Source organism: Plectrocnemia conspersa, unplaced genomic scaffold (genome assembly GCF_051122295.1).
Source record: "Plectrocnemia conspersa isolate PC_06_02 unplaced genomic scaffold, ASM5112229v1 ptg000010l, whole genome shotgun sequence".
NCBI lineage: Eukaryota > Metazoa > Arthropoda > Insecta > Trichoptera > Polycentropodidae > Plectrocnemia > Plectrocnemia conspersa.
The window spans coordinates 10,957,338-10,982,803 of NW_028277174.1; the positions used below are offsets into that span (position 1 = coordinate 10,957,338).

General features: G+C 27.0%; 2 protein-coding genes across 2 annotated transcripts in view; both read right to left on the reverse strand.

Moving 5' to 3' along the window:
• Positions 1-6,893, reverse strand: part of LOC148230606 (adipokinetic hormone/corazonin-related peptide receptor variant I-like) — an 89,310-nt gene extending 82,417 nt beyond the window's left edge. The window contains exon 1 of the mRNA XM_088195694.1: positions 6,516-6,893. Coding sequence (XP_088051820.1) covers positions 6,516-6,893 — 378 coding nt within the window. The remainder of the gene's footprint in view (positions 1-6,515) is intronic.
• Positions 6,894-23,190: 16,297 nt separating this feature from the next.
• LOC148230610 (lysosomal alpha-glucosidase-like) overlaps positions 23,191-25,466 on the reverse strand; it is a 43,480-nt gene continuing 41,204 nt past the window's right edge. Inside the window, exon 7 of the mRNA XM_088194648.1 lies at positions 23,191-23,556. Coding sequence (XP_088050774.1) covers positions 23,200-23,556 — 357 coding nt within the window. The 3' untranslated portion in view covers positions 23,191-23,199. The remainder of the gene's footprint in view (positions 23,557-25,466) is intronic.

The following is a 25,466-nucleotide window of genomic DNA, read 5'->3' on the forward strand; positions in this document are numbered from 1 at the left end:
GCTATTTAATATATTAAATAATTATTTTTTTTAATATTTATAACAAATACATAATTGTTAATAATAGCTATATACAATACACTGTATATTTAACCCTTTATTTCATACTTTCAGTCGTTATCCTTTACCAGAGACTTTTTCTTCCAACATTAATTTTAGGATCAAAGCAATATTTTAATATGTACGCTTTTCTTCCTCAGCCTATAAACATTTACTTTGCGAAATGGTAAATCATATTCTCGTTTGAAACGTTACCAATTTGTACATAAAAATGCACAAGGAAAAGGGCGTTTTCTTAGAAAAACGAATTAAATTATCTTATCATCTTGAAATCAAGAAATTAAACAATGCTACAAACGAAGCTTTCTTTTGTCTTATTTTTAATAATATAAATATATAATAGTATTATTTAATACAATTCTTATACACATTGGGATACCGAAAAACCAAACTAGTAAATTTTGACAACTCTTTCAAATGAACAGCTTTTGTCTTTGGCCGACAACCCCATCGATCACTCTACCGCAAACGACCCGACTTTTGACTTTAAATAGTCATGCCACGTCTAAAGAATAGCTAATAACGCATTATTATCTAAAAGTATAACGAAGTAGTGAACTCTTTGTCTGTAGAGAAAATTCAGAGGAAATGTCTCAGATATCTTTACAAGAGAAAATACGGCTCGTATCTATATTTGTGTTTATGTTTTTTTGCAAAAGGAGTTGGAGAAGAATTTATTGCATTCTCGACGTAGCGTGTATTTAATTAAGATTTTTTTGAAGTTGCTTGTGGGTGGTGTCTTCAATCCGTCGATGCTATGCGTCATATAAAAAAAACACTTATGAATGCTTTTCTTAGATTACCCATCTAGCTTTTCAACGAGCTTGCCATGCATAATGCTGCTTTCTGACCTAATGGTCACGTGTATTTTACAATTTGTACCCTATATGAAAAAACTTAAATGTAGTTTGCATCTCGTATCAACCAATCGTCTCTAAAGATCGAGTTAAAACTGTATTTTAGACTTCGTAGATGGAACAGAATTGACGTGAAGCAGAAAATAAATGCTTTCTCGGTGTTTTAACTCTCGGTCGATTTTAAGCGTAGCTCTGTTTGATGCGAGTTGGGATAAGCTCTCGCGTATTCTAAATCGAGAGTTCTGGTAAAAGTTATTGATGAAAGTACTAAGAATACACGTATTCTGCACTTTCAATGAAAGAAAGAGATTTTTTTTGCTTACATAAGATGTTAGGATGTCGTAATTTTACCGTCTAATGAAGCACATGTAATTCCAGATAGCACTTTCCATAGACTTGTGGGCCATTATTTTTTTGTAAAAGCATTTACATAATCTACAATATCAGAATATTCTATCATCACGTTGGCGTAACGAATACACTTGTTTGGCAGGTCTTAAAGATTTATATGATTTATTACGTTTTCAACACATATTTACAACAAATCTATTCGCAATTATTTTAAGGTTCACTATTATATTTTTATATCGTTGTTAGTATAATTAAATATTTCGTGTGTATATCTAATAAGAATAAGTATTAAGGTGTGTGTATATGAATGCATGTATGAGATAATGTAAAGTACATATCTGTATATAAATACAAAATATTTTGTATAAATTTGCTAAGTTATCATAGTCAGACTTTCAATATATAAATTTAACTCCCAGTCATTACAAATTTATTGCTAACAACTGCAGCTCCCGACCAAATGACCTGTGCTTGTGTGATAGCTGGAGAAATTGGGGAAAATCTTAAAAAATAAATTGTTGATCAACTTTATTTTTTCCCAAAAAATATAAGCCGAAACGCCGCCTCGGTATAATATATTATTTTATTTTAATTCACCTTAATCAAAATTTTTGACTTTATACCGCAGTCACTTACTGTGCTTTAATATCTCTATTAGGAACACCACCGGGGCTCCTCCCATGACTGGTTTCCCCCCCCCCCCCCCATACACAAATAAGTAGTTTTGCTTCCAAGGGATCTGAACCAGCATCAACTTGAACTATGCTTTTCAGAACCTTGCACTTAGATCCAAGAACGAGAAAGCTTCCACGAGCATTGTAATAAAACATTATTTAGAAAGCTTAAATTTCTTCTAATTAAAGTTCACAAAAATAGTTCCACGCGCATCAACATAAACTCAACATAGCATAATCATTGTGAGAGTTCTAACAGAACCCTTGTTTATCTAATTTTATTATATATTTTTTTTATTATATTATTATAAATGTGTATTAAATATAAAACTTTTTTCACCATTTGAATAATCATATTCACCGTAAAATATTGTTATTATTATTAATTATAAAATATAACAACAAAAATACGTTTATGTTAAATTAGTCCTTGTGATCTTTAATTATTATAAATATTTTCCAGAATGTCTAAGAATGCGAGTTAATAAACACTTTACGACCGCAAACGATGTTTTCGAGAAATAAAACATTATAATGCTATAAAGTATTAAACGATATTTTCATTTTATATACATTTAAAAATAAAATTATCGCGCTCGTGAAGTGATTAATAAAACGAATTATATCTAAGGATGTGTTTACTACCCTTAATTTGTTCATAATAATTTAATAAACATATATTTTTTAATAATATTTAGAAACATCATAAAAAATTAAATGAATTGTGAACCTATTTGACTTAACAATAAAAAATTTGCCAGAAAGATGATAAGGTATATAATTAGGTTTAATCAATTACACTTGATTGCATTATATTGTACATTAAAATGAACCTTTTTGTTGCAAAAATAAGTTTCAGATATCATCAATTTTTCAACGTGTTTTTATTATAAAACTACAAAATATACATGTCGTTTTAATAATTATCATAGACAATGCTGTAAAATTATGGTAAATAAATCACTACAAAAACATTTTCAGTATTTTATAACAAAATTATACTTTTTGCTATAATATATACTATATTTTACCATTTTACAGCTACGTGTGAGACGTATATGTGTTATTTTACAGGGAAATTACATTTTTATACATAATATATAGATTTTTTTGATTTATTTGGTAAATTTCACGCTGATTCTTTGTTATAGTCGGTTTTATCATTTATTACAGCTACGTGTAATGCATAGTCATATCCAATATTTTACTGGAATTACACTATATTCTTTTTTTGCGTATCATATTCCATAAACTCCGGCGTTAAACGTTAACTAGAAATAGGGTTTAAAAAACTTTATTTCGTGCGGTTAAATCCCATTTTCATTTTAGTTTACATAGAGTTGCTACAAATAGCTTTTTATATATGTTTGTACATACTTAAACTTAAATATGTACATATGTAAATATTTATTAAAACAATTTCAATATTTTTATAACAATAAAAATAATATTTTAAATGTCCATCGTTAAAACTTCACAGCATAAACTTTTCGTTCATAAAAAGTTATCAAAATAAGACTAGATTCCATAACAGAAAATATATATTTGCCACTTTTCGCTACGAAAATATTGGATTTCTTTCAAAGCGCATCAAATCTTTATCGGGTGAACCTTTTTCTTAGTGTCCATATATATATATACATATACTATTCCGATGGACACATGTGTAGCCAATTTTCACCACTTTTACACACGATAACAATTTTTAACCAATAAGCTTCTATGCGAAAATCATTATCGTCAAATGTTATGAGCAACTGAAAAAAAATGACACCCTTTAAATATTTTCATGATGTCAGCATATACACATTAAATATGATGTTATATAAAGATTAGATGAATGGTGGGTACAAATAAAAAATAACGATGATTTTCCTATAGAAAACCACGAGTAAATGTTTTTTATTGTATTGTTATATTAAATATCAAATGTGTAAATTTTGTATTTGACTCGCATTTTATCAGATAAAAATAATTTTCCCGTGAAGTTACTTATTCATTTTCTTGTATGTATTATATAATCTATATGTATATTATGTGGGTGAATTATGTTTTCACATGGATCATTAGTATTTATATCACGTTTTTTATGCAATTGAATACATACAGAATACCGGATCAAAAATATGATATTGTATTTTTATACGCCATTTTTTTATTTTCATATTTTGGTTACGGTGTATCAAAGCAAATATTTTTAAGGGATATCTTTAAGTGTAATATTTTTATTAGCACCATTAAAAAGACAAAAAACAACACAGAAAAAAAATCATAAATTATTAAAAATAAATGATATGAACCGGACCAGAACTCAAAACTGGAATTCCTCAAGAATAGTTGAATTGTCGACAGTACCCTATAGTATTCTGAATAAATGCTTAAGGATACGCCCTTTATGCGAGAACCCAGAAAATCATATCTCAACGTACATTAAAAAAGCGCTATAAGACAAAAAAGGAGAATAACCAAATACCCTATTATAAAGGTATCTCAAGAACCTTTCCTGTCTTTGATGGTCATTACTAGAAGACCAAATACAAGATAAAAGAAGCGATTGAGCAGAAGGGGAAATTTTTTTTTTTTTCAAAAACAACGGAAATGTTGCGCGAAACCGTAAGCAATGTTTTTTGCACTATTCAAAGTTTTACAATCGAAGATCATCACTTTCAACGAAATAATATATAAGAAGTAATATATTTATAATATATATCTAGTTTAAAAAAAGATTTAATAATATAAATTATTCATTATTTTAATATATTTTCAACGTATATTTTTAGACAAAAACCAAGACGAAAATATTACAAAATTCAAGTAACATTCTAATGCTTTTATCTCACAAACCCATGATGCTGCAGAAAAAACACTAGCTAAATTAAATTTATTTCTATAGATGTATAAAATCTCCATTGTAATGAATTATGCGTTGCTTTAATAAAATGTAGCACAAAACATATTATTTTTGTATTAGTAAATATCACATAAATTAAAGAATTTTTAAAATACACTTATACACGTTGAGTTAAAACCCTTTCTTTAAAAACGTGTGCAACAAAATTTAAAAAAAAATTAACAATGAAACCAATGAACTGCTTATAATTAAAATATATAATTATTATACATATTATAAATAGTCTTTATGGAACTTGAATCAATGGCTGCTTTTACTGTCGATACAATACGATTTATTAGATTTTAATTTAAATATTTATAAGCTTTTTATGCTTTGAAATATATTCGCAAAAATATTCATTGTAAATATATAATATAATACTAGATAATATAATTTTCTTTTTATATCGAAGATTGGATTTGAAATAATTAAATTTATCAAAAACCTTTTTGAAAATTAAATTTACATATTAAATTTACAATAATAAATAACGTACACAAATATATTATGTAATGCATAATAGGATGTCCCTACGTCGCACAAATTTTATAAACAGCTTATTAACTTTCGTTTCCTGATTTCTTTGTAAATATATTAAAAATATACACCATATATTTTTATATATAATATAAGCGCTGGTGCGTAGGTAATAGCTGGAGGAAAGCTGCGGAAAAATATTGCAATTTTAATTTATTTATTTTTCAATTTAGTACATAAATTTGACACTTTATGTATTTATTTTTAATTAGAAGCTCTTTAAGTAATATTTTTCGTGTTTATGGTCTGAGCCATTAAGGTTTATAAATTAATTTACATCAAGTCATTTGTGTTCATTCAACCTTTAAATGTTAAGAATTTGCAATTAATCTCATTACTGCATTTTAAGACGCAGGTGTGTTAATGTATAATAAAATACACTCTTCCCTGTTTTTAATCAAGGAAGGATTTGTTAAGGATAAAATACCGAAACCCTACCACTTATGAAGAAACCTGAAATAACGATATGGCCGTGCCATAGAAAGATGGCTGGACAGTTTTGCTGGTCATCTCTTGATCAATATTGTCACATGCGCAATTGTGAAGAGACAATGACAGCGATTTGATAAGCACAGCACATTTTTTCATTTCACAAAGTTACTGAATAAAGCTGTAATTTCCATGATCCTATTGGATTTGAACAAAATATCGACCCAATTTTATATTGTAACAGAACCGCTTTTCAGGTTTTTTAATAATAAATCTTGAGTATCGAATTTTTTTATGGGTTATTTAATATAGGAATACATTTACATACGACGTTATTTCAAACTTATTTTATTATATCTGAATAACATCTAAATATTTTAATAATTATTAAATCACTTACAACTTTTAGTAAGTCGATATTTTATATATTTATTATTGATCCTAAGCTAATATATATATAATATAATTTATCTACATTTATTTTATTTTTAATTAGTTATTATTCTTTTAAAAAAAATTATCTGAAGAAAAATATTATCAAGACATTATCAATTAAGTCCCTAATGTTTTCTACAATATAATACTAGAAATATTATCCCAACACAGTATATATGAATATATTAGTCTCAGGTGCTTAGAATTCGTTTCATTAATGCAACCCACTTGTAAATTTTCTCTCTAAATGTAAATTATTAAATTGTATATTATACGTACTTCGAACGGAATAGTCACAAAAGTGACCAGCAAATCAGCAATGGCCAGGTGAGTGATCATCAGGCTGATCCTTGATTTTCTTCGCCTCGATTTAAATAACGTTATAAACACTGTTAAATTTCCGACGGCAGCAATGGCGAAAAGGACACAATAAACAATGACCACTGTCAACCCGTCGTTGTTAAACGTAGGAGCGATCGGAGCACTGGAATTGGCTAATTCTAAAGCCTGCTCGTTGACGATGGTCTCGTTATTCCAGATCTCCGAAGCTATGGACATCATTGGGCTGGAAGGGTGCTCCACCTCCTTCATACCCTCCACAAAGGGCCTGAGGGGGTGGAAGTACGAAGAGAAATTCTTTTCGGTCAATTCCATCATTTTTCACTCGCGTATCACATAATGACGAACTTTCAACGTTAACGTCATTGAATGACAAATCGATTCTGAACACATATTAAATTTTATAAATTGCACAGACTCGTCAAGTATGAAATTAGTTTTCACATCGCGCAAACTTTGAGAGCGCCAGCGTAAGCTCCGAGCGTACGGAACGAGCGCGACGAATGGAAAGCTGCGGTACTGGCGCGAAAGCTCCGATAGAGCTTTCGCTTATCGTACGGCGCAGGTGCGAGACTTTCACACAATCTGTCGGCCTTTCTGCGAACTACAGTCATATATTAGCCATTAACTTTCAACAGACATTGTCGATAATCAAAGTCGACAAGAAAACATTGGAATTTATTCCACTATCAATCAGACTTACTAGGCAAATCGTACTCAATTTATTTTTGTATAGTTCCTTATTTATTTGACCGCCAAATAAATATTTAAAAGACGCCCTTGACTTTGCTTTTGTTGCCCTCGGAAGCCGACTAAGTATGCTCATATTCAAAACTTGTTTTATATATTTCCCTTCAGGGGTTCCTCGTGGATCTAACGTGGTCCCTCTGCTCCTAACGTTATTAATTAATGACATAAATACGGTAGTTACAAGGGCAAGTTTTCTTCTGTATGCAAATTATTTTATATTGTTTAAATGCGTTTGATCTATTGCGGACTTCTATTTACTGAGATTTAGATTTTCTATGGAGATGGGCTTCCGTCAACTGTCTGTTCTTTAGTGTCACAAAGTGCAATTTTTTCGATTCCGTTCGTCATCAGATTATTCTTACGATTTCAGTAAAAACGTTTTGAGTCAAAAATCTTCACTAAAGATCTCTAAATCACTTTTGAGAATAAATGAAAATTTTCTCAGCACGTAAAGGTGGTAATTAAGCCGTTAATTTATTTTAAATTAAAATTTCACTCAAACGTAAATGGCTGAGGTATCTGATTCCGTGAAGCAAACTCTTATGTTTCTGCTGCCGTTAACAGTAGGCACTCACATAATATGGAAAAAGAGCGTTAAATACCTGGGCATTTACTTGGACTCCAAGCTTATATGATATTTAATATACACGTAAAATAACATCGATCGAAAGGGTTCATCATAATCTTATTATTTATTTTTTATTTTTAATAACTTATTATTTTTTTTTTTATTTTTGTGTAAGCAATTAAATGATTATGAACCAGTATTTTTTATAAAAAAAAGTCTGCATTTATTTAAATTTAAAAGCATGTGAAAATTACTAGCAAATTTAAACGATCAATCGCGATGATGGTGTCTAAAATCTTAAAAAATCTTTATTTTCTAATATTTCGTTTTTATTTTTATGATAAATATTAGTTTTTAAGTCTGAGTTCTAAATTTTTTGATATTTAATTTTTATGCATTTAGCAAAATATTTTTATACTTTTTATAACTTCTATAATCATTAAGAAATTTCATTGCACTGGAAATAAGAGAAATAGCCTTGTCTAAATTGAATTGCTCTCTTTGTAAAGTTTTACTAGTAATGTTAATATTGCTTAAAATATCGTGAAAAATAAAACCAGAACAAAAAAATAAATTGAAAATGTTGTCAAGTAAAATGTTAGCTTCTGATTTATTTTTCGCAATTGTTGCAGATTCGATTGGTTGATGAATAGTGAAGAAACTTTCTAAAGTTTCAATTATCTGATCCAACTGGTATCTTACCGGCTTAACAGCTTACCGCCCGGTGTTGTTTTGCCGAACTTTGCTTGGTGGCCGGGTGATCTCGCGAAATAATAACAAACAATATTTTTTTAGTAAATTCCCTATAACTTTAATCCAATTGAAATATTTTATTTATATACATAAAAGATGTTGATCGCGCCGATCAATATCTAGTAACCAAGTTACTTAATATTTCGAAAAACAATGGAATAAACAAAAGAGATTGTTTTTATTTATTTCAATGCGCATTGTTTAATCCGTTTTGTGTCAGTTAAAATTTGAATCGTAACAGAAAAATTATTCAAAGATTTTCTTTTGAGTGAGCTAAAGGATGAATGCAGAATTCAGTGGGATCTATCAATTCTGAAGATATTTCAGCAGTTTCTTCCATATCTTGCCGTGCTGTCGATCCACTAGAAAGGCTTTCGGAAAAGCTGACAAATCATCAGCCAATAAAAATAAAAAGTGTAGTGGAATATGTGAAAAAAATGTCGTTTTCTTTATATTGACGAATGTTTTTAAACGTATCAAAAAATATTAAAATAGATAAAAAAAATTGTAAATAATAAAAATAAATATAAATAAGAATATAGTGTTTAATTATTAATTTACGAATAAATGGTTTGTAGCCATTTTCAATTTACACAAAATATTTGGAATGATAAAAACATATTCGTACATGATTTTATTCCTCAGAGATTTTTTTAATGACATCAATAAAATAATACGGCAATAATTTATCTGAATTGTAGCTTTTCCTCCTAGTTTTATAATTTGTGAATCATTGCAATTTTCCAAATGGAAAAAAATATCAAAATAACAAACACCCGTAAAAATGTTTTAAAAATTATCAGATGATATTTTTGTTCTGTGTTATCTAATTTATCTACATATACCGTAACGTTTTTACTTTTAAGTTTTGCAATAATATACAGAATTTCAGGTTGAAAAACTTTGTTAATTGATGTACTATTTCGATTTATTTTAATTGGATTGGTTTTATGTTTACCTAGCCAAACATTTCCGTTCAAGGAGTGTAACATAAAATATTATTTTTATATGAAATAAATAATTATATACAAAGATTTCATAAAAAAAACACGTGTTCTATAAAGGCGATGACTCATTGCATTGCGATACAATGGGATAAGACGATTTTTTTACAAAAATTTGAAGAGAAGTATCATTTATAGACGTATAGTGTAGAAATAGTATACTAATATCTTTTATTATCATATAGAGGCAAACTTGATGGTATCTCAGTATTTTTTTTAATAAAATAAAACGTATGATACAGGCCTGAGTTCACGGCCACTAAACAATGTTCTTTCAAGACTCGTATACGAGTCCACGGGCGTTGAGCTGTTAAGTGAGTCTATTCAGCTAGACTACCTAAGAGGTTTTATAGTAAACCTTTTAATATGTTTTTTAAAATGTTCCACTTCTATGTAGATCAGGGCCCGGCAACCTATGACCCGCGGGTCACCAAGTGACCCGTTTGGTGATTTGAAGTGACCCATTTCAGTTCTGCAAATATCATTTTTTTAACGTGTTACGATGTCACGACTAGACCACATATGATATATGGTTGTTAGGACCAAAAATATTTACTGACCCGAATAGTCTTTTTAATAGTCACATTTTAATTATTTCGACCCGCAGCCAAAAAAAGGTTGCCGAGGCCTGATGTAGATGATGTGAAAATGAATTAAATACGCTGTATTATATCAAAAGTCTCCGCATCTACACAAAAAATAGCTGACACATGAAATTTAATGTATGAGAACGAAAAATGCTCTTGGATGCAAAGACAATTGGTATATGAATTCTAAACACCATTATGTTTTTCTTGCATTGGCTCCTTAGATCACATAACAACAGATCATATTTCTGTAACGTTTTGAATATCTTTTCAGTCATCCCCTTACCTATTGTATCATCTATATTTATAAAACCTAAAAAACTTTCTTGTATTTTTACATACTTTCCTGCTATATTTGGGAAAGGTAACATAATTACAAAATGAACTATTATTATCATTTATTCGATATATGAGAAATCTGGCATACAATCGATAATTATAGAATAATATTTATTAGTTATCAACTTTGTTACAATATATTCTATTATTTATTTTTTAATGTTTTTACCCAAATAATGGTAGTGCATCTTATTATTAGTGTTATTCTTTACGAGTTCCCTCATTATGGGGTTCTTACCATTATCATTTTTATATAAAAATGATCCTCGTATCGCAATATTTTGTGTTTCTATGAGCTAAATGATTGAGATAATCTTCTAATATTTTTGTTCATTCGTTTTTGAAATACACTGTCAATGGTTGTAAATTTATCTTTAAAAGTCTGTATGTTGCTTAGTTCTTTCGTCAGTATTTAATATACGATGTTTATTTTTCAAAGCATTCATTGCCTCAGTTGTTTTGTGTTGATATTTTTAAAATATACTGATTAAAAATTTGCCGCACCACGACACACCTTTTACCATGGCTCCCTAAGCTGAGGTCTACCTGGCTCCATTACACATTGACCTGTTTAATTCTAGCTACGAGGAGCTGGTACGGTTCATGTTATTTCTATTTTTTGTATATTGTTATAATAACCTATAAGGTTACGATTGTCCTAATTTAATTTTAATAAATTATTTTAAATAAATATTTATAAGCTTTTATATAACTACTTATATATGCCTTTATTAAAAATATATTACTACAGTTAATAAATATATTACTTTTATAAAAGTTGTTTGCAAATATTAATAACCAAATATGCACTGGATGTTGTTTGCTAAAAATATTTTAATTAAAACCTTTTCTATTGACACTTTTGCTTGCATATAATGCAATATTTAATTTCTTCTTATATTAATAAATATCAATGCCACGTTCGCTTTATTGAATTTAATTATTTTTTTAGTTTAATTTCGTGTTTTTTACTAAAACATCTAATAATAAAGTAGTTGTATGTATTATATTCTTTTAGTGCAACTTTGCTATACTAAAAAATAATATATTTTTTTATTCAAATTTTGCTATAAAACAGTTTTTCACCATTAAAACATTATTTTGTAAGACTTGAGTAATAAATTACTAAAAGGTAAGCAATAATGTTACGGCACAGTAAATAATTCCTTAATTTATTCTACTTTCTTTTTATATAAGATTTATGTTATTGAGTAGTATAATAGCTTTACACGATCGCCCTTTATGCTAACTACAATTTACTACGTTTATTTTCATTGATAGTAGTAAATTTCATGCGATCTTTAGTGTGATAATAGACATATTTCATATTCATCAAGATGAGAAATTCTCATTTTATTATGAAAACGATTTTTCCTCGTCGTCATTTCAATTTACATGTTGAATGAGAAATGTCAGATTCTCGTTGTCATTTTCTCTAATGGAGATATTTCCATCGCAGTCGAGTACTACCACGCATTGATTTAATGTCCTTTATCGTTTGAAACGCTAGAAAGGATACAGAGGTAAAATAATGAATAATGACTCCAATAAATCCGGAAGTGAAGATTTACTCGATTATCTAGGAACCTATAAATCAATAGATTTTAATGAATGTTCAAATGGACAAGTGGATTAACATACGCTTGAAAGTCACTTATGGTGAAATTTGCTACAGATAAAAAATAGCATTTCATTTAAATAGCAATGTATTGTATATCAGAGTATTTATTATAATGTATAATACATTAAACTATTTTAGTTTATTTTATGGCTGTAAGCAATTTAACAGAAATGAAATAAATTTTTTACTACTATTTACTACTATTTGATAAGAATTCAACTTTTAAATTGAATTCTTATCAAATAGTACAAAAAATACGTTAAAATCGCTTATCTTGTTTAACTACAAAACAATTTGGTTTTTCATCGTTTTATATATAATACATTAAATACATGGTTTATACATTTGGGTTCTGCATTGATATCGTGAATATTTTAATTTTAACTTTGGACATTTTAACCGAATAAAAACATATATATATATATATATATATATATATATATATATATATATATATATATATATATATATATATATATATATATATATATATATATATATATATATATATATATATATATATATATATATATATATATATATATATATATATATATATATATATATATATATATATATATATATATATATATATATATATATATATATATATATATATATATATATATATATATATATATATATATATATATATATATATATATATATATATATATATATATATATATATATATATATATATATATATATATATATATATATATATATATATATATATATATATATATATATATATATATATATATATATATATATATATATATATATATATATATATATATATATATATATATATATAAATATTTATATATATATATATATATTTATATATATATATATATATATATATAAATATATATATATATATATATATATATATTTATATATATATATATATATATATATAATATATATAATATATATATATATATATATATATATATATATATATATATATATATATATATATATATATTAATTTGTTATCTAAGTAACATTACCTAAAGATTATTTCATTGTATTAATGTACTAAGATATATTAAATCGTTCTATCATTTGATGTACACAAAAGTATTGATTTACCGCATGTTAAAAACCACTTTTTATATCTCTCTAAATCCTTATAAAATAAATTTCTAAGGAATACAAAAAAAAAAATACAGTTTTATTATTTATTTATAATGTTTTATTTTATAAATAATTGATTTTAAATGTGTTGCTATATTTTTTGGGGAAAGTGTCTTTTTGAGACGACTTATCAGATTTCTTGCCCTCTTAAAAGTGCTATTTATTTTCGACCTTGCTTGTCTTGATTGCTTTTATATGATATTAAAAAACGGACGATGCAAAACCAATTTGTAATTTCACCTTCAATTAGGGGATTTGCTAATCGCCAAATATCATTAGCTGGTTCACCGCTTTGCGAAACCCTTTGAGGATTAGTGTTCCTCATCCACAGCCCTCATATCTATCTATTATAGACAGAAACAATACGTCAAATGTGTATTTAATATTTTAAAAATACTTGTTTAGACTCCCAATAATAAATAATTAAATATTACAATAAAAACATGCAGAGATCCCAAAATATTTTAAATTATTTATAATAAGTATAGAATCTTGTTACAAATTTTAATCGATAATAAAAATATGCTTTATGTTTTTTTTTAATTTTATTTTTATGTGTTTATATAATATGTATATATGTTATCTCATTATGTAATGAAAGTTATACATAGTAAAAAGTTTAAAAAAAATAAAAACTTAAACTCCATTTTACCCTGTATTGAAAATCTAAGTATTGCTATATTTTAGTTTTATTAAAACGGCAGTATAATTTAGTACTACTTGGAAAATAAGAGTAGCGATTTTTTGTTTAATTCACATTTTTTTTCTTTACAAAGTGATTTCCAACTGTTTATTTCGAAATATTAGCAATCAGTTACTGGAAAATGATTTACATTGGCAGGTCATAATCGATATACGTTCATACGGACATATCCCTTTTATCGTGAAATATGGACAACGGAAAATACAACCTGTCTCTACAGACAGGTTGTATTTAAGAAATATATATATTTAATTTGATTTACAGTACTGCCAACATATAAAGCTCGAATTGGATCAACTTGTATTTTTTTTAATTATTTTAAAGGAATTCGTCAATTTAATCTAACCATTCTATTATGTCATAAAATTACCTTAATTATATGAAAGTCCACATCTTTGTCTTGTTACTGGAGTGTAACGATTCTTATTAAATTTCGATTCTATTTATTCGCATTTTGCCAGATGCTCTTCAATATCTTTCCTTTTCCTTACATATTTGGTATTTTTCACACCTTGTTCGATATTTATTATTAAAAAAAACGCATTTAAAGATTATTTTCGGCTCCATTCAATAAGATATTGAAATTAAATACCGATTTTCCGTATCCAATTGATTAATCCGCCCGTGATTTAAGGTAATTAAAATATTTTGGCACTTACTTTAATACATTACTTTTGGACAACCTCGCAACACTTTTAACAAGTTATTGGGAACACAAAATATTTTAAAACTTTTAATACCTTACTATTTTTTTTAAGAAAATGTTTTTAAATTGTGCATTTTTCTAAATGCCTAAATTTACAGAAATATTATTGTGATGGTAAATACACAAAAAAGCGGAAGTAACTTGAGCAACGAATGTTTGATTTGGACTGATTTAAATCAGCGATTTTCAACCGCTCCATTGACTTTTATTATCGTCAGCGATATTTAGAGGAAGCAATAAATCAAACCAAGCTCACGGCTACAATTAAGTGAAAATATAGAGCTTCTCGTAACAGTGATGCATTTAGTAAAATAATGTACGCTTTTTTTTTTCTACGGAAAGTGCTTCAACTTTCATGACGTCATATTGGATTGCTATAGAAAAAAAATATTTCATCAAGAATATATTTTTTTAAATCCAAGGGGTCATTGTCAAACCGGGGGGCCGTTCGTAAATCTACCACTGATTGCAATATAATATAATATTGCGATATGCTAAGTGACGAGAGTGAATAAGAGATAAGGGCATGCAGACTGCATGCTCTTATCTCTCACTCACTTTCGTCACTTAACACGCGAGCGATCGAGAGGGAAGTATCTTACCGCCCGCGCCTGGTTATAATATATTATATTAATGTAGTAAGTCATATAAATTAATTATTAAATGGATAATGGTTATAAATAAAACGATAAAAATAAGATTGCTTTACATATTTAATTGTACTGAATTATAATCGTATCGCCCAGCTGAAACTCTCCGTGTCATGCTAGGCCTTAGTCTACACAATGTACTAAAGCGAAAATCTGACTTTCTTATTAAACTATTACTACTACTAAGCAAAGATTATCAAGGCCCTAATTTTTTTATATATTTATTTTAATTGAACTGTCGCACCCATGTGAGTCACAGTGAGTTCACAAACGTACAACATTAACAAGTTGTTTATACTTCTATGAGATAAATGGATTTTAATTCAAAACAAACTGTTATTTGTGTTTTAGATTATACGTCGGAATTTGTACAGACAAATCCGGACTTTTAAACTCTTGTCCGTATTTCGCTTGGATGTTCGTTCAGACTTTTAAAAACGATCTTTTAGCTCCCAAATAAGACCTAGTAACACATTTTCTTAACAGTCAGGATTTATATACAGCCTCTTTATTATATGATATAGGCAAAATATACAATGTCGTGTATTTATATATCGCACCAATATTACTGCTTTAGGGCGCACATATAAATATAAAAAAATATACATTTATAAATATATAAAAACTATTTCCTGATAGTATCACCAATAATAAAATCGTAAGTCAGCTTATAACCGCAATCAATTCTCAATTTTTAATTGTTTTATTGAGTAATTGTTTACACATGTGCTGTTGCTACAGCATATGTTATTAAGCAATTTTAATAATATTTTCTTTTAATTTTCTCTTTATATACTAAACCTCGGTAATAAATTAATTATAACATAAATTTGTATTCAAAGAAAATAAATCGAATATTTTCATTAACACTATAAAACTTTGTTTCAATATTCGCTTAAAATATTTCGTTTAAATTTAATGCGAATTATTTCTCAAATTTTAATCGTAAATTTTGACTTTTCCAATAAGCTTGTAACTCACTAAATAAATCGGTCAAAGGCCACCTAATCTTATTTATAGCAATAAGATTTCTCAACTATGCAATGTAGACTATATTCACATAAATTTGATGAAATATATTAATTATAAACGTATTTTACTTCCTTCATGCCTCTATTTGATTCCATCCAAAATATTTATATTCTGAGATTTATAATTTTTAGTATTTCCTAAAATAAAATTGCAGCAAATTCAATGCTGAAAATAGTTCACTTCTGGAATGGATTCCACAGCTGCTAGAACCATAATCTAAGATGAAAGGTTTTTTCAAATGCAATTCTCTTACTAGAAGTACGCGAAGAAGAGAATAATAAACGGAAATGCGGGTTTAGTTTAGCATACGTGACTCAAATTGAAAAACACCACCTTGAAAGCAATATTATTTACGTGTAAACACGTTTTATATTACAGGTGTTTGATTCTTAATATATGTTTAAAATGTATATATTGTAGAAACTATTTGTTAGTCAGACTTCTTGTGATTACTATATGTATATTAAAACACTAATTAGAAGAGGTCTGTCAAAGAAAGTTTTCTTTATTCAGCCACTTAATTATCATTGCAAAGATCTCTAAAACTTTATGAAACGTGAAAATGCTTTGTTCAGATTTGGTAATAAACGTTTTAATCAAGCTTAATGTTAGTTTGGCGCCATTAACAGTTCTATGAATAATAATATAAACTAGGAGATAAAATATAGTTTCATTAATTAAAAAAAAATAACATTAAACAGGGATGTTTAATAATTTAATGCCACTATCTCTATTCAATATAATGTTGCATGAAACATTGATGATTTAATTTATAATATTACTGTTTATCACATTAGCCTTGTTTGATATGATATTATGTATTTCAGCGATAATTCAATATCAAACAATGTTGATTAATTAATTCTATAAGTGCATGTATATTAAATATTCTACTATATCTTTATATAAATGTGTAGATAGCTTCAAATTATATAAAAAAAATATTTTTCAAATATTTTCCTTTCTAACGAAAATATATAAGATTGCGTCAACAGCCTTAATACAAACAAACGTTTATTTCTATTATATGAAAATACTTCGCCCGGAAGAACCTTAACCCTTGTCGCATCTCCAAATTCAGAACAATATACAACAATAGTATACAGTCTCAAAAATTTAAATCTGTTTGAATATAAGTATTAAATCAATTTAATTTAGCTTAAATTGTAGTATCACTAATAATTAATATGTACAATAGTCGCGTGTTCAAGTTTGATGGATTTATTTCACATACTACTGCAAATTCGAATACTACTGTTTTATAATTAATTGAAAAATATGCTTTATTTATCATTTATTAAACAGACAAATCTACAAATCAATACACGAATTTAAATAAAGAATATTTTCATGATTTATAATCTAATCCAAATATTTCATTCGACTTATTAAAAGTAAATATTGTATATATCCTATCAAAGGATTATTTACTAGACGACTAATGATAAATTGCTTTATTTTGATAGTAAATTTATGTTTGAAAAATATTTTCACACAGTTAAAAACATTTGTAGGTTTAAAAAGCACCTCTGAAATATTTTAATAAATATTTGCGACCGATGGATTAGTTTAAGAATTAAAAATATATGGTCTCTTAATTAAACTTAAAGTAAAAATATACAAATAAGTTTTCAACAAAATATATAATTGAACTATTTATCCAACTTTGCAACTCAATATGATTCCTTAAATCCGAAAAGGTATACTTTCGTTTGTGCTCTTAATGCAATAATGAAAAGATTTTTTCACTGATAAATTTTCAGTGGATTAAATAATTACACAATACATTTTCTTTTCAAATAAAAATTAATATAGTTATATTTTCTTTTATTTTAATTGGTTTCAGAATATACTTCCATCCCTTTTATTTTTGTATCTTGTAACCCTACGTAAATTTTATTTCACAGATCCTAAACACCCACATAATTGCTATTCTCCATACCCGCATAATAAACAACGGGACTTCCTTATTTACAGACGGAGGCAAACGATATCGATTATCTCATACATTTTATAAAACCGTGAGTATCGAATAAATTGCGACTTGTATTTTCATTGTCATGAAAATAGAATTCCAAAGATGGCTAGGATCAATTTTATTTGCATAACTATTGTATATATGTATGTTCCTTAAATATTTTAGATATAATTTTATTTATCAATTCAGTAAGTACCTTTAATGTGTGACGAAATTTATAAAAAAATATTATAAAAAAGATAATTTATTATTTTAATAAACACAGCTCATGTAACTTAATATTTGCGTACAAAATCTTTACATTTATGGCATTAATATAACTCTCTCATGAATCATATAAATGTTAGTCGCTATGTTTAAAATAGGTTTTACTAAAATGAAATTTCAAAAGCTCTAAACAGAATTTAGATAGATGATTATGCGCTCCCTCTTTTCGTTCAAGTTTAAGGATCGACGTGTGTAATTCTTTATAATTCACATTAGTGCTAAATATAGAAATAAACACAATCCTTAAATAATTATATTATACGCAATGAGAACAATATATTATTTATTATAAAAATAAATTTCATTAATAATAATTTAATTTACTAATAAACATATGTTAAATTAATATATTTTATATATAATATAATATACACAAATATATAATGATTTGATATAAATAATTTTGCTCTTCCGAATTATTCCATTCAGTATATATTCTATTATATTATATGTTAAGATATTGTTATTCTATTATCAAATAATTCAATCCAGTTTATTGAAATCCCAACAATCAATTCGATTCTACATTGTATAGATATAACTGTAGATTGTTAAAATAACTAACACTTATTGTTTATATTTAATAACACTAACATTTGATAAATCTGAATAAGTAAAAGTATTTTATAATTCATATATATTTATATCTCTTATCCATTCATATGAGTATATTTAATATATATATATATAGAATCCTAATGCTTTGACGATGTATTATTTCATAAAAACTTTTATATCTATCCAGATGCTAAATGTGTATATCACGTGAAACTCGTATATAATTCCTACTAAGTGAACTTATTGTAAAATAAGTATAAAAGTCTTACTCTTTACTTCCGTTTATAAATTCACAAAGGATAATTCCGTTACACTTGAACGTACGAACTGAGCGATAGAAATTTAACTTGTTTTATTTTATTTCAAATATGGGATAACCATTTAAGTTTTTGTCGGTTTTACTGAACTATTAAAAAGTAGTAAACTTGTCCGTGAAAAGCTCTTTCATGCTTGTGTTCCTAAGTAAAAGTTATCTCAAAAGTTTCAGAAAAAAATATTCTGTGTGAAAGTTTATCTTATTTCCATTCCATTATATAATTCAACACTCCCGCATACAAATTATGGATAGTTTAATATGCTATTTGATTCCTATCTGACTAATTTGTTGGATGAGTCTACATTCGTGTTACTACATGTGTACTTACACATATAACATTATTTCTACTTTAATTATATCAACGAAATATATGTACATACATATTAACATTACATCTTGCTCTTACAACTCATTAATAACTTACAATAAAATATATGTATAACATAATAAAAATATAGTAAGCTCCTATTACTGAGAATAACTCTCTATAATGCGACTACATACGTTAACCTCACGTTTTATTTTTCACAATTCGATATATTTCAGTATGTGGACAAAACACGTTGTATGTGGATTTATTAAATCTTAGTATTCCACGCATATAAAATGAATGTTGCGGCAAAAGAATCAGACGAGAAGGGTCATGAATTTATTAGTACAAAAATATCACTTATGTAGCGTAATGTTGTGACCTTGAGTCTTAAGTTTTTTTAGATATACCGCCTTTTCATAGCTTTTCTAAAAATTCGAGTGGAAATTTATGCACGAATTTCCGCTGTACTTTTTATAAATTAAATCAAAGCTAACTATACAAAAAATTACGAAATTAAATATATATAAAATTCTTTACACTATGTGCTATAAAGTTAATATATTCAAGTTTTAAATTACTGAATTTCGCTATAATAATGTCTGAACTACACTCTCTGGAAGTTTTCCAAGGTTGGCCAAGGACGGAGAATATAGTGGGTTACTTCGGGGTTACTTCGGTCGAGTTCGGTTCTGCCCGCTCTAAAATCATTTGGAAGTGGTCCGAGGAGGTAAAGTGGGGGTAATTCAGTCGACTTGGCCAGCTTCGACCGTCTTCAAAAATTGTCGGCAAAAGGACCGGAGTCAAAGGGACCGAAGTCGGAGCTGCCATTTCGAGCGCGCGCGGTGAGATACTTCCCCTTTCGCTCTCTCGCGTGTTAAATAACGAGAGTGAGAGAGATAATTATATGGTGTTTCGCAAACTGAGATAGAACGAGTAACTAGCATCCTATGGTTAACATCGCTCGACATGGTTAACACGCATGTCGAGCGCTGCATCGTGGTCACGTGGTCAAGTTATAATACCACATGCTTATCGGGGATTTCAACAGACTCTTGCTGACATCTTCGAATATTTTAGGTAAATTCTTATATTTTTTTTCATATAAAATTAAATAATTAAAAAATAATTAGTGGTGCTTGATTTTGTTAAAAAAAATCATTTCGAATATCCTTATGTATTTTCCTAGATCGGTTTATATAAATGTCACACCATAACGAATTCTTATTTAGAATCGATGTCGACAAATTCTAGGATAGTCACAGATGTGGTGTTCGTATTCTGAAGTATCATTTTTATGCCTTATGGCATTTTGCAAAAGCCGACAAAGAGTTTGCGTAAATTGAATATTTACGACCGAAAAGTTTTCACTGATATTGTATTGGTGAGTGCCCACACAAACTTTTATAATAATCAGTAGCGTAATTTTAATAATATGACAATTTAAAAATTGCGATTATTTGGCACATTTTTCGATCGCGCGCAAATATGCCGGCTGTACGTGACAGAAGCCGCCGTCCGGACGGCATATGAAATTTGCGACAGTGTGGTCGCTTACACGAAGTCGTAGGTCAGTTGTAACTTCGGTTTGGACAACTTCCAGAGAGTGTAGTGCAGGCATTAGCGTTTACTTTATATTAAAATAAATATTTTATTTTTAGTGTCTATGAATAGAAATTTGATTTTAGTATATTTCCCAATTAATTTTCAATACATAATTTTACTTAGAGTTATGAGTTGAAATTAACTTATTATTGTATTCTTAACTTGGTGCTCATTTTGTTTTTTTCTGTATGCAAATTTTATTAAAGATATTTCTAATAAATATTAAATACTGCTTATATACAATATATAAAAATATTAGATAATGCAAAAACCGTAGGTTTAAAATTATCAAATCCCTTGCGTGTTCAATACAGAAAATCATATATCACGTAAAAAAAATAGTACAACTTTATCGTATTTTATACACAATATTTTAATCAAACATGATTTTTTCTGGCAAATATAAAACATTCTCTTTGTTCAATGTCACTCACAAACACAATCATACATTTTTTTCCACTTAATTTGATTTTATAAAAAAATTAAGTAAACTATTCAACCCTACACATATCTATATTGTTAAAATTTGCTTTTTATACTGTACACGATTTTGTGAAATATTTTTTTATTTATTATATTCCTAAGAAATATATTTATTTATCCTCTATTGAACTGCAGAAAAACACACATGCTAAATTATTTATCGTCTAACCTATAATAAATATGTATGTATGTGTGTGTGTATGTATATATATATATACTTACACACACACATACATACATATTTAATATAGGTTAGTATTATAGGTGTGTGTGTATGTATACAGTAGACCCCCAATAGCACGGTAAATTGGGGACATGCTATTTGGATGTCCGTTACTTTATGTGTGAGCGAGCCAAAGGGAGGATATCTCACCACTCGCGCCTGATTCGTACGTAAAAAATTGTACCAGTATTCTCTAGTTCCACAACTACACGTTCGCAATTTACTGTGTTATTGTGGGGTCTACTGTATGTATATATAAATATACATATACATATTTAAATATATTTTATACAATAATTTATTATAAATGCAATAATGAAACAAACTTGATTTTTTCTTTGTTCTACGTATATGTAGTACTTATTAATTTAAAAACATTTATACATATTTTGGTATCATATAAATATTTTCCCTACAAAGAGTTTTTTTTATTTTTATCAAAAGGTTTGACTTTACCTACACATGCGAACACGTGTCAGAGCATTTACAACCTTGATTTTCATCTCAAAATTACTCGCATAGTTGTTTTTACGGTTTTATATTTTTTTTGGTTCCACAATGCACGAATACATAAATATAGCTCAAGCAGTAAACATATACAAGTATTTATTTATGAAACATAAAAAATAATAAATATTATATTGCATAGTCTTAATATTGTTAATAATAATTTAAATTGGCAATTTAAAAAGCTTGTGGTAAATAATATTATATTGATTAGTGTGCTTGTAAAATATTGATTTTTTATTATAAATTCAATTCAATTTCATTAAAAACGTAGCGTTATCTTTTTACTTGGACACTGGCTTATTTCCGTAAGAACAGCGATTTATGCAGATTTTTAACGTAGTTTTGGTTTACATAACTGTGTTGCTTTTTAATCTTTCTATTCCATAGTTATCCACATTTAGCGATGCAAGTTCGTCTATAGGACACTATACCCCAAACATTAATCTTTCAAATGACAGAAATTATTTTTTAAATAATTTATTTACATAAAATAATATACATATTATATACAATTATTTAAAAACATACACGTGTGTATATTGATCTTCCACAGTTTGGCATAAGTCAATGTTTAAATCATTGGCAACATAATAATTGTCCATGTTGTTATTTTTGTGTTCCAAACCGTAAACTTTGACGCGATCGATTATACTCGATGAAATTTTATCGTCACATAAATATATTTTAGAAGCTAGTATGTTAGTGACGTTGAATTCCTTGTCTGATGATTCAAAGTGTATAGACGTCTTATTTTTTAAGTACAAAGAACCGCCAGAGTATTGACCTTTATCTTCTTCTGCGTATTTCAATCCAACGAGCAATGTGTAGCTTGAATTGATTCGCGTGTCTAATGCGTTCAACAATAAAGTCTGAAATATTAAAAAAACTATCAAGTCAAATAAATGTTTCAAGAGCAGTGATATAATATATAAAAATAAAGTAGCTTTAACTAGAAAGTTTAGCTGTATATTAATAAAATAATATAAAATTACCAATTATAAACACTGTTCAAGTATCACTAATTAAATATAAAAGTCATAATTTCAAAAAAATATTAATCGAATATGCTAATAAAGGTAAGCAAATTTAACTGAAACTAACTATACAAAGACAATGAAAATATATTTGTATATAACCACATATTCTAATCCTTGTTAATATTCAGTTATGCGTCGCCCTTTTTTCGAAGATTTCATGAAATGTATATTGAACACATTCCACATGTTGCCTATATCACGTGTCAATATTTTAGAAAAATATTTTTCCACGGAGAATATACATAAGATATAAGATTTTTATGATAAAATTGGGGATTGAATTTTGCTTAGGCAATATGTAAAATATTGCATAAAAAATATCGAATGAAACAAGTAAGAGATAAAAATACCTGTTGAAAAGAAATCAAATAGAATAGTTATTGCATACGCTCTAAATAAAAAATGTTTAATTCGCTTCAAAATAACATTTTTATAAAAAATATACTCGTTTGTATCGTTTTTTTTTATAACATTCAAAGAGTCTTCAAAATTGATTTATATTTAATCTAGATTAAATATAAATCAATTTTATTAAATATAAAAATATTTTTTCATTGCCAACTCCCACAACTGCTCCTCTTTCCTCTCGCTTTTCCTCTAAATTTCATGGTATTTTTTCACTACTCCTCCTTTTTTAAAACTAATTAATGTACGTACCACTTAAGTCGCCTTAAATAAAAATATGTTACTTGGCAATAAAATTATTTCTTCAAAATCATAAGTTGCTCAGACAAATAGAAAACGTGATACATCAGACTTAAAATATCATAATAAAACAATATTAATATGTTAAATCATAAGATTATATATAAGTCATGAGTTTTGTTTAAATGAAGTTATATTTTTAAATAAGTCGTAATACCTCTGAACATTTTCACAATTTAATGAATTACCTTTATTTTGTCAAAATTATATACAATTATTTATGTTCTTTTGAGTTTTGGACAATATTCTAAATTTTTGGAGTTTTAAAGTATAAAAAGTGAAAATATAAACGTAAAAACTGATGCAAAAACAATGGTGCTGCATTTTAGTCGTTATATTAATTGTTATTTTCTAGTCTAAAATTTGTTTACAAAAATTTTTGACCCTCAATTTTTAGTCGAAAATTTATACTTTCAAAAAAATATTAACAATATTAACTGTTATTTTAAAATTTACACTTTCAAAAAAATTTTTAAGGCAAAAATTAAAAAAAAATATTAACCGATAAAATAATAAAAATATCAACCGTTATTTTAAAATTTTAACTTGTAAAATAATATTACCCGTTATTTTTTGTCTAAAATTTCTAATTATTTTGTTTACAACATTTAATGCTTTATTATTTTTGATACAATTTAAATACAATTTAAAATACTGTTACCATTTTAATTTTACGAATATATTCGAATATTTTATAGCTTACTATTCGATATTGAAACAATTTAAAATTATTATTAGGGGTCTCTAATCATAAACTACAATAAAATTTTATTTTTAAAATATTTTTAGAAATACAGTGTAATCTCAGTATAACGAAATTCACTGGTCCGAAGAAAAAAAATTGTTATATTGAATGTACGAAAGATGATATATATATACAGCATCAAAATAACTTTTTACAAGACTAAAAGATCGTTTTTTATCTATTTTTATGTATACTGTAATGATCACAATAAAAAATTTTATATTTGAGGGTCAACGAAACACCTTGAATGTCACTTATGAACACATCAACCACACGCCAAGTCAAGGACGTG